At 45.1% G+C, this 15,348-nt stretch overlaps 1 protein-coding gene across 2 annotated transcripts in view; it reads right to left on the reverse strand.

Moving 5' to 3' along the window:
• Nucleotides 1-236: 236 nt before the first annotated feature.
• DENND3 (DENN domain containing 3) overlaps nt 237-15,348 on the reverse strand; it is a 76,110-nt gene continuing 60,998 nt past the window's right edge. The window contains exons 18-23 of one of the 2 annotated variants that reach the window (XM_058176409.1): nt 13,521-13,657; nt 10,705-10,865; nt 9,695-9,828; nt 6,836-6,954; nt 4,647-4,784; nt 237-1,106 (exon numbers count right to left, since the gene is read on the reverse strand). In XM_058176409.1, coding sequence (XP_058032392.1) covers nt 882-1,106; nt 4,647-4,784; nt 6,836-6,954; nt 9,695-9,828; nt 10,705-10,865; nt 13,521-13,657 — 914 coding nt within the window. In that variant the 3' untranslated portion in view covers nt 237-881. The remainder of the gene's footprint in view (nt 1,107-4,646; nt 4,785-6,835; nt 6,955-9,694; nt 9,829-10,704; nt 10,866-13,520; nt 13,658-15,348) is intronic. The other variant, XM_058176408.1, reaches the window with a different exon arrangement.

The following is a 15,348-nucleotide window of genomic DNA, read 5'->3' on the forward strand; positions in this document are numbered from 1 at the left end:
CTGCAAAATCCCCATTCCCTCCCTACTCCTGGGAGAAGGATATTGCAAAATTTCCATTCCCTCCCCACTCTTGGGAGAAGGATACTGCAAAATCCCCATTCCCAACCCACTTCTGGGAGAAGGATATTGCAAAATCCCCATTTCCCCCCCCACCACCACTCCTGGGGGAAGGATATTGCAAAATCCCCATTCCCTCCCCACTCTTGCAAAATCCCCATTCCCTCCCCACTCTTGGGAGAAGGATATTGCAAAATCCCCATTCCCACCCCACTCCTGGGGGAAGGATATTGCAAAATCCCCATTTCCCCCCCACCACTCCTGGGGGACGGATACTGCAAAATCTCCATTCCCACCCCACTCTGGGGCCAGCCAGAGGTGGTATTTGCCGGTTCTCCAAACGGCTCAAAATTTCAGCTACCGGTTCTCCAGAACCTCTCAGAACCTGCTGGATTTCACCCCTGATGTGTTCGCATTTTCAGCACTTGGCAACTGGCCCACATTTGTGGCTACTGCTGCAGCGTCCTGGGGGGTCCAAAGACCCTGATTTACAACATGGTTACTTCCAGGCTCTGGCAAAAAAACCCACTCATTGCGAACAATGGGTTCACTTTATGACTGCCGTGTTTGCTTAACAACCATTACCAAAAAAAAAAAAGTCGTAAAATTGGTTTGGTCATAAGATGACCTGCTTAACGACTGGCATGACTTATGACTGTAGTTCCAGGTTCAATTACCGTTGTAAGTCGAGGACTTCCTGCATTAAGAAATTTCCAGGGATTCCCTATTTGCACTCTCTTCTTAGCGTGCAATTTGTGGTTGAAAGGGGAAGAAATAAATTAATCCAGAAATGTGAACTTCTCCATTCCGGTTTTCGAATGACATTAAACGAACTGGAAGCCCAAACTCTCTTCCACCTTCCAGATTGCTATCTTCCCTTCTTCCTTTCCACCTCCACTCAGAACGTAGCGATCCTCGGCGGAGCACAAGGACTTCACCGCATCGGTGTGTCCAACCAACTCTTTTTCCACCAGTTTCCTTTCCGTATCCAGCACGTAGATTTTCCCTTTGACTTTACCCTGAGAGAGTCCTCGGCCACCGACCCACATCTGAAAAGGAAATCAAACGTTTAGAACAGGTGCCCGCAAAAGGCTTGAAGGGTTTGGGGAAAGCAAACTTGGAAGGCGCATAAGTCCGTCTGTTACGCTTTGAGCATTTATTAATGTTTGTTTGTTTTTGCAAAAAGTGCACAAGCTTAAAGAAAAGTTGGTGTTTTTCTCCGGCATTATGACATGAATCCTCCTCCTCTTTTAACGACCCCATAATCCCTTGCGGGGTGGAGTCTGGGCAACTGAATGGAGCTGAGTGTTTACTGGCCGGCTGCCTTTCCTGTCGCCAATGCGGAGGTTTTTTTCCAGCAGATATATTCTCTGTGGGCCCAGAGAGAGAAATATCTGCCTCTACTTAGGATCGAACCCACAGCCATTACGACATGAGTGTACCCTGATATTCCAGGTCATCTTTTCTGCTTTGAATATGGATCTCTCTATGGCTCTAACATCCATCCATGCAAAGTAACTGTTTAATTTGCTATCCATCCATCCATCCATCCATCCATCCATCCGTCCGTCTATCAATCCATCCATGTAGCTTTCTATGGCGATTGTAAAGTTTATTACAACACCATCAGTAGAAAAGGGGATTTTTTAAGTAACAGAATAATGGTAAAAAGTGAGAATCAAGTAGTCATATCTGATTTTTCACCAGAGGTATAGGTATTTAAAAAAAAAAAAAACAGGCTACAAATAGTATACACCTCCCTTATTTGAACTCTTGAGATTACAGCGGTGTTTTTCAAACTTGGTAACTTTAAGATGTGTGGACTTCAACTCCCAGAATTCCTCAGCCAGCCATTTTCCATATGGGAAAAATATTTCTGTATATTCAGTTCATAAGTGCACCTGCGTGCCTACCGTCCCTGTCCTAATATTCCTTTTACTTACCCTTTTCATGTATCCAAATTATGTTTATACTTTTACCTGGTATCTTATATACGATTGACAAAATAAATAAATAAAATAAAATATATTCCTGGTTTTAGATCTGTAGGTATTATGTAATGTAATGTAATGCAATCCACTGCAACTACATAGCAAAAAAGCCTCTAAAAGTAGTAAACCTAATTTTACGCAGCTTCTTTTCCAAAAACTCTACACTACTAACTAGAGCATACAAAACATTTGCCAGACCTATTCTTGAATACAGCTCATCAGTCTGGAACCCACACCACATCTCTGACATAAATACAATAGAACGCGTCCAGAAATATTTTACTAGAAGAGTTCTTCGCTCTTCCGAAAACAACAAAATACCTTATACCACCACGCTTGAAATCCTGGGATTAGAAAACTTACAATTCCGTCGACTTCGACATGACCTGTGTTTAACACACAAAATCATCTATTGCAATATCCTTCCTGTAAATGACTACTTCAGCTTCAATCGCAATATTACAAGAGCAAAAAACAGATTCAAGCTTAATGTCAACCGCTTCAAACTTGATTGCAGAAAATATGACTTCTGCAACGGAGTTGTTAATGCTTGGAACTCATTACCTGACTCCATAGTCTCTACTCAAAATCCCAAAATCTTCAACCAAAAACTGTCTACTATTGACCTCACCCCATTCCTAAGAGGACTATAAGGGGCGTGCATAAGAGCACACAAGTGCCTACCGTTCCTGTCCTCTTGTTCCCTTTATTATATCAAATTAATATAGCATATATATATATATTCTTCATGATATTTTTTTTTACTTATGACAATGTTTGTGTATACTGTTGTGACAAAATGAAATTTTAAAAAAATGTAGGTACAAATGGTCATTCACTGCCCCCTAGTGGTAAAATCCATCTATAAAATCAGTTATACATAGCAGGGGTCTCAAACCTTGATCCTTTAAGATTTGTGGACTTCAGCTTTCCTGGCTGAGGGACTCTGGGAGTTGAAGTCCACAAGTCTTAAAGGGACCAAGGTTGGAGACCCCTGATACAGAGCACATCAGAAGTCTGGCCGCATAATAGATGATTTATTATAAAAATTTCATTAAACGTTCAGTTTGATTGCCACTTTCTTCTAAACGCTTCCTTCTTCCTTTGAGCCAGGAACTGTGAGCCATCCTAGGTGCTGTAATTTTTTTGTCTCAATTAATAAAATAGGTTGTAAATGGTCTATGAAAGCCGACTCTTGTCCACCCTATCCTTTCAAACACTTAGGTCATTTTTAAAGGTTTTAAAAAAAAAATCGGTCCTTTATTGCTTTTATGAATACTCAAGGCAGCAAATATATTTAATGTTCCTTGCACCTCCTGTTTTCCCATCAAACAACAACCCTGTGAAGTGGGTTGGGCTGAGAGTAACTGGCCCAAAGTCACCCAGCAGGCTTTCGTGCCTAAGGTGGGACTAGAACTCACCGTCTCCTAATGATTGGCCCAAAGTCACCCAACTGGCTTTCGTGCCTAAGGCGGAACTAGAACTCACCGTCTCCTAATGATTGGCCCAAAGTCACCCAACTGGCTTTCGTGCCTAAAGCGGAACTAGAACTCACCGTCTCCTAATGATTGGCCCAAAGTCACCCAACTGGCTTTCGTGCCTAAGAAGGGACTAGAACTCACCGTCTCCTAATGATTGGCCCAAAGTCACCCAACTGGCTTTCGTGCCTAAGGAGGGACTAGAACTCACCGTCTCCTAATGATTGGCCCAAAGTCACCCAACTGGCTTTCGTGCCTAAGGTGGAACTAGAACTCACCGTCTCCTAATGATTGGCCCAAAGTCACCCAACTGGCTTTCGTGCCTAAGGAGGGACTAGAACTCACCGTCTCCTAATGATTGGCCCAAAGTCACCCAACTGGCTTTCGTGCCTAAGGAGGGACTAGAACTCACCGTCTCCTAATGATTGGCCCAAAGTCACCCAACTGGCTTTCGTGCCTAAGGTGGAACTAGAACTCACCGTCTCCTAATGATTGGCCCAAAGTCACCCAACTGGCTTTCGTGCCTAAGGAGGGACTAGAACTCACCGTCTCCTAATGATTGGCCCAAAGTCACCCAACTGGCTTTCGTGCCTAAGGTGGAACTAGAACTCACCGTCTCCTAATGATTGGCCCAAAGTCACCCAACTGGCTTTCGTGCCTAAGGAGGGACTAGAACTCACCGTCTCCTAATGATTGGCCCAAAGTCACCCAACTGGCTTTCGTGCCTAAGGCGGGACTAGAATTCACCGTCTCCTAATGATTGGCCCAAACTCACCCAACTGGCTTTCCTGCCTAAGATGGAACTAGAACTCACCGTCTCCTAATGATTGGCCAAAACTCACCCAATTGGCTTTCGTGCCTAAGGAGGGACTAGAACTCACCGTCTCCTAATGATTGGCCCAAAGTCACCCAACTGGCTTTCGTGACTAAGTCAGGACTAGAACTCACCGTCTCCTGGTTTCTAGCTTGGTGTCTTAACCCCTAGAGTCTCTAGACCACTGTCTCTCATTTTAAGCAAATAATTGGACCTGCAGTTGCCCAAATTCCGTGACACCCCTATACTGGCCCAAATCCCTACAAGGGAAGAGCAAGAGGAATTCCTCCTCTGCTCTCGGTGTACCTGGTTTTTCACTTTTATCATGCAGGTGATTTCTGAGCAGTCTTGCAGGGTCATCTTCTGTAAGGGGGTGGAGAAATCCTCCATACTCCAGATCAAGAGCTCACAGCTGCCGGCCCACGAAGCCCAGATTTCATTCCTCTGAGGCCAGAATAAAGAAAAACAGGCAGCATTAGGCAACAGTGTAGAACAGGGGCCTCCAACCTCTAACCACTTTAAGGCTTGTGGACTTCAACTCCCAGAATCCCTCAGCCAGCGTCTCCAAACTTGGCCACTTTAAGGCTTGTGGACTTCAACTCCCAGAATCCCTCAGCCAGCGTCTCCAACCTTGGCCACTTTTAAAGCTTATGGACCAACTCCCAGAATCTCTCAGCCAGCGTCTCCAACCTTGGCCACTTTAAGGCTTGTGGACTGCAACTCCCAGAATCCCTCAGCCAGCGTCTCCAATCTTGGCCACTTTTAAAGCTTATGGACTTCAACTCCCAGAATCCCTCAGCCAGCGTCTCCAACCTTGGCCACTTTTAAAGCTTATGGACTTCAACTCCCGGAATCCCTCAGCCAGCGTCTCCAACCTTGGCCATTTTAAGACTTGTGGACTTCCAGCGTCTCCAACCTTGGCCACTTTTAAAGCTTATGGACTTCAACTCCCAGAATCCCTCAGCCAGCGTCTCCAACCTTGGCCACTTTTAAAGCTTATGGACTTCAACTCCCAGAATCCTTCAGCCAGCATCTCCAACCTTGGCCATTTTAAGACTTGTGGACTTCAACTCCCAGAATTCCTCAGCCAGCGTCTCCAACCTTGGCCGCTTTAAGACTTGTGGACTTCAACTCCCAGAATCTCTCAGCCAGCGTCTCCAACCTTGGCCACTTTAAGGCTTGTGGACTGCAACTCCCAGAATCCCTCAGCCAGCGTCTCCAATCTTGGCCACTTTTAAAGCTTGTGGACTTCAACTCCCAGAATCCCTCAGCCAGCGTCTCCAACCTTGGCCACTTTTAAAGCTTGTGGACTTCAACTCCCAGAATCCCTCAGCCAGCGTCTCCAATCTTGGCCACTTTTAAAGCTTGTGGACTTCAACTCCCAGAATTCCTCAGCCAGCGTCTCCAACCTTGGCCGCTTTAAGACTTGTGGACTTCAACTCCCAGAATCCTTCAGCCAGCGTCTCCAACCTTGGCCACTTTAAGGCTTGTGGACTGCAACTCCCAGAATCCCTCAGCCAGCGTCTCCAATCTTGGCCACTTTTAAAGCTTGTGGACTTCAACTCCCAGAATCCCTCAGCCAGCGTCTCCAACCTTGGCCACTTTTAAAGCTTGTGGACTTCAACTCCCAGAATCCTTCAGCCAGCATCTCCAACCTTGGCCATTTTAAGACTTGTGGACTTCAACTCCCAGAATTCCTCAGCCAGCGTCTCCAACCTTGGCCGCTTTAAGACTTGTGGACTTCCAGCGTCTCCAACCTTGGCCACTTTTAAAGCTTGTGGACTTCAACTCCCAGAATCCCTCAGCCAGCGTCTCCAACCTTGGCCATTTTAAGACTTGTGGACTTCAACTCCCAGAATTCTGGGAGTTGAAGTCCACAAGTCTTAAAATGGCCAAGGTTGGAGACCCCTGGTGTAGAACATTCCGGATGGTGGACTTTGCTTGAAGCTACCACAGCTCATGTAGAACTTAAAAGTAGCCCTTGACTTAAAACGATTCATTTAATGACCGTTCAAGCGCTGAAGAAAGTGATGTATGGCTGTTTCTCGCACTTCCAACCGTTGGGAGTATCCCCGCAGTGATGTGATCGCAAAATTCAGGCACTTGGCAACGGATTCGTATTTAGGGCGGTTGCAGCATTGTAATCGGGGGTCACGCAATCCTTCTGACAAACAAAATCAACGCGGAAGGCAGCTTCACTTAGCGACCGTGGTGCCTAACTTGGCAAGTGATTCGTATTTATGACGGTTGCCGTCTCCCGGGGTCACGTGACCACCTGTGGTGACTTTCTGACAACTGGGAAGCCAGATTCACTTAACAACCGGGGGGTGACTAACTTCACAACTGCAGTGATTCACTGAAGAGCTGTGGCAGGAAAGGTGGTAAAATGGTGGTAAAACTCACTTAACAACCGTCTCACTTAGCAACAAAAATGTTGGCCTCCACTGCGGTCATAGTTCGAGGACTACCTGTGTACAATGCTAGGAATAGGTTACCTCAGGAAACAACTGGAAACAGAGCAGAGGCGACAGGGGTTCAGTGGGCACGTTTTCCAGTTTCACCTTCTGGCGAACCAGCCCGTTTGTGCTGACCACAACAATGTAGTCTTGTATACCTGAAAGCAAAAAGACAACGCAGAGTTTAGGACTGGAAACGACGCCCTCGAAAGAGATCGCGGCACGAGAGAAAGGTGACTCCAGCCCCCGAACCTGGCCCCATGCCCGAAAGTGACTCCGACAGTGAGGGGGAAGGGCCGGTAAGGCTTACCTCGGGACCACCGATTCCCAAGTCAGAGGACGTAATGAGGCCGTCATCCCCTGATTCCTCCCTTCCCCAGGCTACGCCTGCAGACCCAGCTGATAATAATAATAATCAAGCTTGACTTGACCCGCGCTTCAGAAGATTAGAGAGGTGGCGTCATCAAAGAGAAGGGTGGGGCAGGAGCCCCACCCCACAGAATATATAAGGAGCTTTGGGACTGCTCTCACTCCACGGGAAGCAAAAGTTTAGCTGAACCGTTTCAAAAAGAGCTGAAAGTCTTGCTACATGAGTCATTTGTTTGAACTTTGGTAGGCAGCTGCGATTTCTCTGCCAGGACTGATAAGAGCCGTGAATCCACTGGCTAAAGGCCAGCTCGTGAGTCTGAAGTGAGGAAGGAGACAGAACAAGAGGGCTCTAAACGGTAAAAATGGTATTCACGTTGTGGACCGCCGGCAGCCTGCGGAGCTGGCAGCGGAGTCGGACAGTGAGGAGGCTGGGGAGGACAATGGGCCAGTCCTGGACTCTAGGGAAGGGCCTGATGAGGGCTCTGTATCAGAGGCAGAGATGGAGCCAGGGCCAACTGGGAGCGATGTGTGGACTCCGGAGCCTCCAGAGGCGGATCGCAGAGAGGCAGAGGAACAGGAGGAGCCTGTTCCTAGTACACGCATGTGAAGAGCTGCCAGAAGGCAAGAGCAGCTGAAGCAAAAAGGACAACTCGGGAGTAAGGCCAGGAGATGATTGGCCCCTCCTATGAGGCTTAAAAGAGCAGCAAGGGCTCTTGGGTTCTTTGTAGGAAAAGAACGTTGCTACAATTGTTTCTTGTCTCCTGTTTCTGAACTTTGTGGGGGTTCTTGCCAATAAAAGTCTTTGGCAGGGTGCCAAAGAAGGCAAAGGTTTGTGATAAGGCCGAAGGACTTTTTCTGAAGATCTTTGTTTTGGACTTAATTTGGACTAAGCTGAGAACGAAGTAATTCTCAGCTGTTCTAATAAAATATGTTTGTTTAGGATTGATTGTGTCTGGTAATAACTACTTGGGCTTAGGTCACAACAGCCACCACAGGTTGTAGGTGCTTCATCACTGGAGGCTTTTAAGAAGAGACTGGACAGCCACATGTCTGAAATGTTATCTAGGGTCTCCTGCTTGAGAAAAGGGTTGGACTAGAAGACCTCCAAGGTCCCTTCCAGCTCTGTTCTGATTGACTGATTAACCGATAACTGCTGCCATCTTGACTTTTTAGGGTTGATCAGGAAACCCCAGGAACGATACAGAAAGATGGAAAGGACTGAGATGAAAAGCAAAGCACGCTCTTTTAAAGTAGGAAGTACCGTATTTTTCGGACTATAAGACGCATCGGAATATAAGACACACTTTAGTTTTTGGGAAGGAAAATAAGAAAAAAGCTGATTGGCAGGTGGATTGACTTTTTTTTTTTTTTTGGTTTACATTTATATCCCGCCCTTCTCCAAAGACTCAGGGAGGCTTACAGTGTATAAGGCAATAGTCTCATTCTATTTGTATATTTTTACAAAGTCAACTTATTGCCCCCAACAATCTGGGTCCTCATTTTACCTACCTTATAAAGGATGGAAGGCTGAGTCAACCTTGGGCCGGGCTTGAACCTGCAGTAATTGCAGGCTACTGTGTTCTAATAACAGGCTCTAACAGCCTGAGCTATTACGGACTTCCCGGAATACCCCCAATCAGCTGTTCCCAGAGGTGAACTTTAGCAACAGGTTCCTTGGTTGTAAGCTCTGCGCCTTTTTTTTTTCAGCCTCTCAAACGGAGGTTTCAGAGGCTTTTTTTTTTCAGCCTCTCAAACGGAGGTTTCAGAGGCTTTTTTTTTCAGCCTCTCAAATGGAGGCTTCAAGAGGCTTTTTTCAGCCTCTCAAACAGAAGTTTCAGAGGCTTTTTTTTTTCAGCCTCTCAAATGGAGGCTTCAAGAGGCTTTTTTCAGCCTCTCAAACAGAAGTTTCAGAGGCTTTTTTTTTTCAGCCTCTCAAATGGAGGCTTCAAGAGGCTTTTTTTAGCCTCTCAAACAGAAGTTTCAGAGGCTTTTTTTTTTCAGCCTCTCAAATGGAGGCTTCAAGAGGCTTTTTTCAGCCTCTCAAACAGAAGTTTCAGAGGCTTTTTTTTTTCAGCCTCTCAAACGGAGGTTACAGAGGCTTTTTTTAGCCTCTCAAACAGAAGTTTCAGAGGCTTTTTTTTTTCAGCCTCTCAAACGGAGGTTTCAAGAGGCTTTTTTCAGCCTCTCAAACGGAGGTTTCAGAGGCTTTTTTTTTTTCAGCCTCTCAAATGGAGGCTTCAAGAGGCTTTTTTTAGCCTCTCAAACGGAAGTTTCAGAGGCTTTTTTCAGCCTCTCAAATGGAGGTTTCAAAGGCTTTTTTCTCAGCCTCTCGAATGGAGGCTTCAGAGGCTTTTTCCAGCCTCTCAAACGAGGTTTCAGAGGCTTTTTTTCCCAAGGGCAGGGCTACATTTGGACTATAAGATGCACCCTGATTTTCACCCTCTTTTTGGGGGTAAAAAGGTGTGTCCGATACCCAGAAAAATATGGTTATTTTAGAAGATAATTGGGCGCACGACGCAGGAAACTCACAGCACCAAAGCCGGTTCTTGTAGAACTGGATCGAAGTCACCATTTCCAAGGGCAGCTGGAACCGACGGTTCACTTTCAGAGAGCTGATGTTCCAGGCAATCACGGTGCCGTCCACGCTGCAGGAATACACCTCGCTGCTCAAAGGGATGAAGAAACACCCTTCTTACAAACCAGGGGTGAAATCTAAAATTTTTCCCTACTGGTTCTGTGGGGGTGTGGCTTAATTGGTGGGCGTGGCTTGGTGGTCAGGTGACTGAATGGACATGGCCAATAATAATAAATAATAAAAATAATAAAGTATACAAAACTTGGGAGCGGACTGGTCTACCTTCTTTAAAAATAGAGGCACCGGTCTACTAATTGCCTTTTTTGGGGAGGCACCGGTCTACCTTCTTTAAAAATAGAGGCACCGGTCTACTAATTGCCTTTTTTGGGGAGGCACCGGTCTACCTTCTTTAAAAATAGAGGCATTGGTCTACTAGCCGCCTAAAGCGCTGATTAGCTGTAGTGTGGCCCTTTGAAGCGCTGCGGCAGTCATTTAAGGCCATTTGCAGCTATATCACCACCAAGAGCTTCAGGGACAGAGAAGAGGAATAGTGAGGCGTGGGCAGTCGTGGGGGGGGGATTTTTGCTACCGGTTCTCCAAACTACGCGCCTCCATTGCTACTGGATCACGTGATCCGGTCTGAACCGGGAGCATTTCACCCCTGTTACAAACCCACGCAAAAATCAGCACAGGTAGTTCTCAAGTTATGACCCTTAAGGGTTTACCCATGAGACCAACTCAATTTTAGGGCTGTGGTTGTGGTTTGCTACAGGGAGGTTTGGTCGAAACCCCAGAAGTAAATGGTGCTTTTGGGGGGTGGGGGGATGGCATAAAACAGGGTCATGTGACCACAGAATACTGGAAACAGCTGTAAATGTGAGCAGGCTGTCGAGAGCCCAAAGTGCAGGAACGTGACCATGGGGAGAGGATCCGTCAGAGCCTTGGAACCGGGTGCTCCACCCACCTGGGTAAACTCTCTCTGGTATCCACAACGATGTCCATGACTTCACAGCGATGGTCATTCAGCTGCTTATTGCAAGACATGCTGTGGGTGTTGATCAAGTAGATGACGGAATCTGCAGAGCCGATCCAAACTTGACTTTGTTCTGCCATGATCATACATTTCTGAAGAAGGAAGGAGGGAGGGAGAGAGAGAGAGAGAGAGAGAGAGAGAGAGAGAGAGAGAAAGAAAGAAAGAAAGGGAAGAAAGAAAAGAGAGGGAGGGAGGGAGGGAGGAGGGAGGGAAGAGAGGAAGAAAGAGAGAAAGAAAGAAAGAAAAAAGAGAGAAAGAAAGGAAGGAAGGGAGGGAGGGAGGAAGAGAGAGAAAGAGAGAAAGAAAGAAAGAAAAAGAAGAAAGAAAGAGAAAGAGAGAGAGAGGAGGGGGAGAGAAGGAAGAGAGAGAGAGAGAGAGAGAAAGAAAGAAAGAAAGAAAGAAAGAAAGAAAGAAAGAAAGAAAGAAAGAAAGAAAGAAAGGGCCATGTAATGCAAAACTTCTCAAGAACTTATTATATATCACTTTTTCCACCTTTTATTTATTAAAAATCCACTAATACATGGAGCATATTATTTCAGTATATTAGTTTAATTAAATGGTTTAATTATATGGCCGACCAACTCACACACAGTCCCGAGAGGCAGGCGTGATACAACATTAATGATTACATAATTGCTAAAATACATTATATTAAGCTGGATCAAAGCTTGGGTATCATAGGAGGGAGGTCATAAAATAAGAAGTCCGCAACTGATTGGGCTCAGTATCCCTAAACTGCAAGTACTGCATAGACATAACCTCTGTACCTTGTAAACTGTAATTCAGAGCTTAATGTGACATCAGAAACCAATCGGCAATTCTTCAGCAGCTAATCTATCTAAAATAAAAACTGGAATATACTCCAGAGCAGAAACTTCGACGAATTATTAGCAGCACATGCAAGTGCTTTAATACAGGGGTCTCCAACCTTGGTCCCTTTAAGACTTGTGGACTTCAACTCCCAGAGCTTTGCTGGCTGAGGAACTCTGGGAGTTGAAGTCCACAAGTCTTAAAGGGACCAAGGTTGGAGACCCCTGCTTTAATAAGCAATGCTTCAGAGAGGGAGGTCCCTAAAATAAACATGTGTTGTGTCTGCGCCTCCCAAGCCAGGCCCCCTACCAGAAAGTGACTTGGAAAGTGAGGGGGAAGGGCCGTCAGGACTTACCTTGGGAGCACCGGCTTCCCTGGCTCAGCTCCAGGAGCCAGAAACAGGCCAGGTGGAAGAGATAATGAGGCCTCCGTCCCCTGACTTTCCCCCCCCAGGCCACGCCTCCAGACCCAGCTGATGGCAATCAGGCCTGGCTGGACCCTAGGTTTCGTAGGCAGGAGAGGTGGGAACAGCAGAAGCAGGGGTGGGGCAGGCCTAGGAAGTGCTGAGTCATGGAGCCACACCCCACAGGATATAAAGGCAGCAAGAGCTGCTGTGCCTCTTTGTAGCAGGCAAATCAACTGATTAACTAAGAGCTGAAGTTTATTCCTTGGTGACTCATCGGCGTCGAGGGAGATAACAGAGACACTTGTCATACGCTCGCTATTTTGCTGCCAGAGCTGATAGTGCCGGCTAATTAAGCCATCACTCGGACGGAGGCGAAGGAGGACAGAACAACATGGTTTTCTTCAGAAGGAAAGGCTGGAGAAGGATATATAGTCCTTCCTCTCCTGGGTCATTAAACAAGGAAGACCACTGTACAGAAAAACACATTCTCCAGCAAATCCCCTGCCTATCCCAAAGTTTTGCTGCAATTAGCAACCCGTTATTAACTTAAGTAGTTCTAATATTATTACATTTCCCAACCTCAGCAACTTTAAGACATGGGGATTTCAACTCTCAGAATTAGCCAGCCAGCTGGCTGGGAAATTTTGCCAATGGAAGCCCAGCAAAAGATGCTGAGGTTGAGACAGCGGTGAAATGTAAAATTTGTTACTACCGGTTCTGTGGGCGTGGCTTGGGGTAATGTGACTGAAGAGTTTGTAAAAAAATGCTTTTAAAAGCCTCTGATGATCAGGCAACTCAGCTGGGATCGCCAGAGGAGCCTTTTAAAAGCATTTTTTCTACAACCTCTGCGGCCAAAGATGTTGTAGAAAAAAATGCTGAGCCATGCGATCATCAGAAGCTTTTTTCCCCCCACTTTTAAAAGCATTTTTTCAGCCGAAGAAAAAATGCTTTTAAAAGTTAAAAAAAAACCAACCTCTGATGATTGCGCGGCTCAGCTGGGCAAGGGCGGGAGGTGAGGGGCAGGGATTTTTGCTACCGGTTCTCCAAACCACCCGCCACCATCGCTACCAGATCAGGCAATCCGGTCCAAACTGGGAGCATTTCACCCCTGGGTTGAGAGACACTGAACTACCAATAAAAATAATGTGAAGGACACAGAACCTTATCTGCTAAAACAAATGAAAAGAAAGCCATCAAGCCAGAGGGAGATACTTGAGAAGTTTGAAAGATGACTAAGTCCCCCAAGGTGCTTTTTCAAAAGGCAACTGGACTTTCTGTGTTTTTCCTCGAAGACGTTTTGCTTCTCATCCATGAAGCTTCTTCAGTTCATCAAGTTCAACAGAACTGAAGAAGCTTCTTGGATGAGAAGCGAAACATCTTCGAGGAAAAACACAGAAAGTCCAGTTGGAACTTTCGGGAAAACACCTTTGGGACAACCACGACCTGGATGGCTGAGTATCTCCACAGACCTGGGAAGATGTCTTAAGTATGATCTGAAAACCTCTGTGACATCGTCCATCGTCAAACCTACCAGTTTAGAGTTCCCTACTTTAAAAGAATGCTGTAGAGACCACGTTGATGCATCGAAGACCACAACTTTCCCTCCGTTCAAAGCGCACCACAGTTTCGGATGGGCTTCTCCGTGTTTTTCTGTGGGTTCCAGCTGCCCTAAAGATTGGAGAATTTTACATTATATGCTTGGAATCTATGAAGAAGAAAAAAAGATATTCGCAAGATTTGGAGTAGCCAAGAAGACTTTGCTGACTTTGGTTCAGTCTGCATGATGGGCAACCGAAAGGGACCGTAGCAACACGTTTGATGTTGCAACCAAGAATGTTACTGAATCTTAGAACATAGAATAAAGTTGGACGGGACCTTGGAGGTCTTCTAGTCCAACCCTCTGCTCAAGTAGGAGACCTGGACCTATAGCAGTCCAGACAAGTGGCTATCCAGAGTCTTCTTGAAAACCTCCACGACTTTTGGAAGGCAAGTTGTTCCACTGATACATTGTTCTCACAGTCAGGAAATGTCTCTTTAGTTCTAGCCAAGATCTCTGTTTAATGTTTAATCCTTCCATCCCCCAAATGACCAGCTGTCTGCAAGGAGAATAAATCTTTCCCTTACCCACCACCCAGTCAGAGATGAAGAAGCTCCTTGCATGAGAAGCAAAACATCTTCAAAGGAAAAAAAAAAAACAAGGCAGTCCAGTTGCCTCCTGAAAAAGCACCTTTGGGACAATCAAAGATGATGATGGATGATGGAGAATCTCTACAGATTCTCTCTCCCACCTCTGAGTCTTGAAGCTGGATGGGCTGAGGTGTGTTTTTGTCCACATCAGTACCTGGGACCATTGTTGGGATACCATTGTACCCCCATTTTAATGAGTGTAGGGAGTGCAGCAGGTTACGTCATAAAGTATCTTGCCCCTGTCAGAGTCTGAATCTGAGATGGGAGAAGAACAGCTGATAGAGAGCGGGAGAGTGAAGGAAACTGGGGAAGGGCAAAGTCAGGCTGGGCAGGGCAGGGGAGAGGTAGAACAAGGGAGAGGGGGTTCAGATGAAGACCAAGGCCCACCGCCTCCTCATCCTTGGGTGTGCAGGGAAGAAAGCAGAAGAGAGCAACGTGGGTTGCGTGGTTTACAAGGAAGGAAAGGGCCCCGATTCCCTTCACAAGGCACACCTGGGGATGGAGTTTAAAGGAGAGGCAGTTGGGAGGGGCGTTTGTCAGGAACAAACACTGAATTCATCTAGTGTCAAGAGTGGGGCCTGCATTTATATTTATATTTATATTTTAATCTATATTAAAATATTATATTAATATATATTTTATATATATTTATATTTATATATTTTATATATATTTATATTTTTATTAATATATTTTATATTAATAATTAATAATTATATATTATCAATATATATTAATATATTATTAATAACTAATATTAATAATAATTAATAATATATTATATTAATATAATTAGTATATTTATATATATTTATATATTATATATATATTTAATATATATTTTATATTGATATTGATATATTGACCATCATTTGTGTTGTAAATGTTGTACCTTGATGAAGGTATTTTTTCTTTTATGTATACTGAGAGCATATGCACCAAGACAAATTCCTTGTGTGTCCAATCACACTTGGCCAATAAAAAATTCAATTCTATTCTATTCTATTCTATTCTATTCTATTCTATTCTATTCTATTCTATTCTATTCTATTCTATTCTATTCTATTCTATTCTATTCTATGCTATTCTATTCTATTCTATTTCTTTTATGTCCACTGAGAGCGTATGCACCAAGACAAATTCCTTGTGTGTCCAATCACACTTGGCCAATA

The sequence above is a fragment of the Ahaetulla prasina genome, chromosome 3 (assembly GCF_028640845.1).
Source record: "Ahaetulla prasina isolate Xishuangbanna chromosome 3, ASM2864084v1, whole genome shotgun sequence".
Taxonomy (NCBI): domain Eukaryota; kingdom Metazoa; phylum Chordata; class Lepidosauria; order Squamata; family Colubridae; genus Ahaetulla; species Ahaetulla prasina.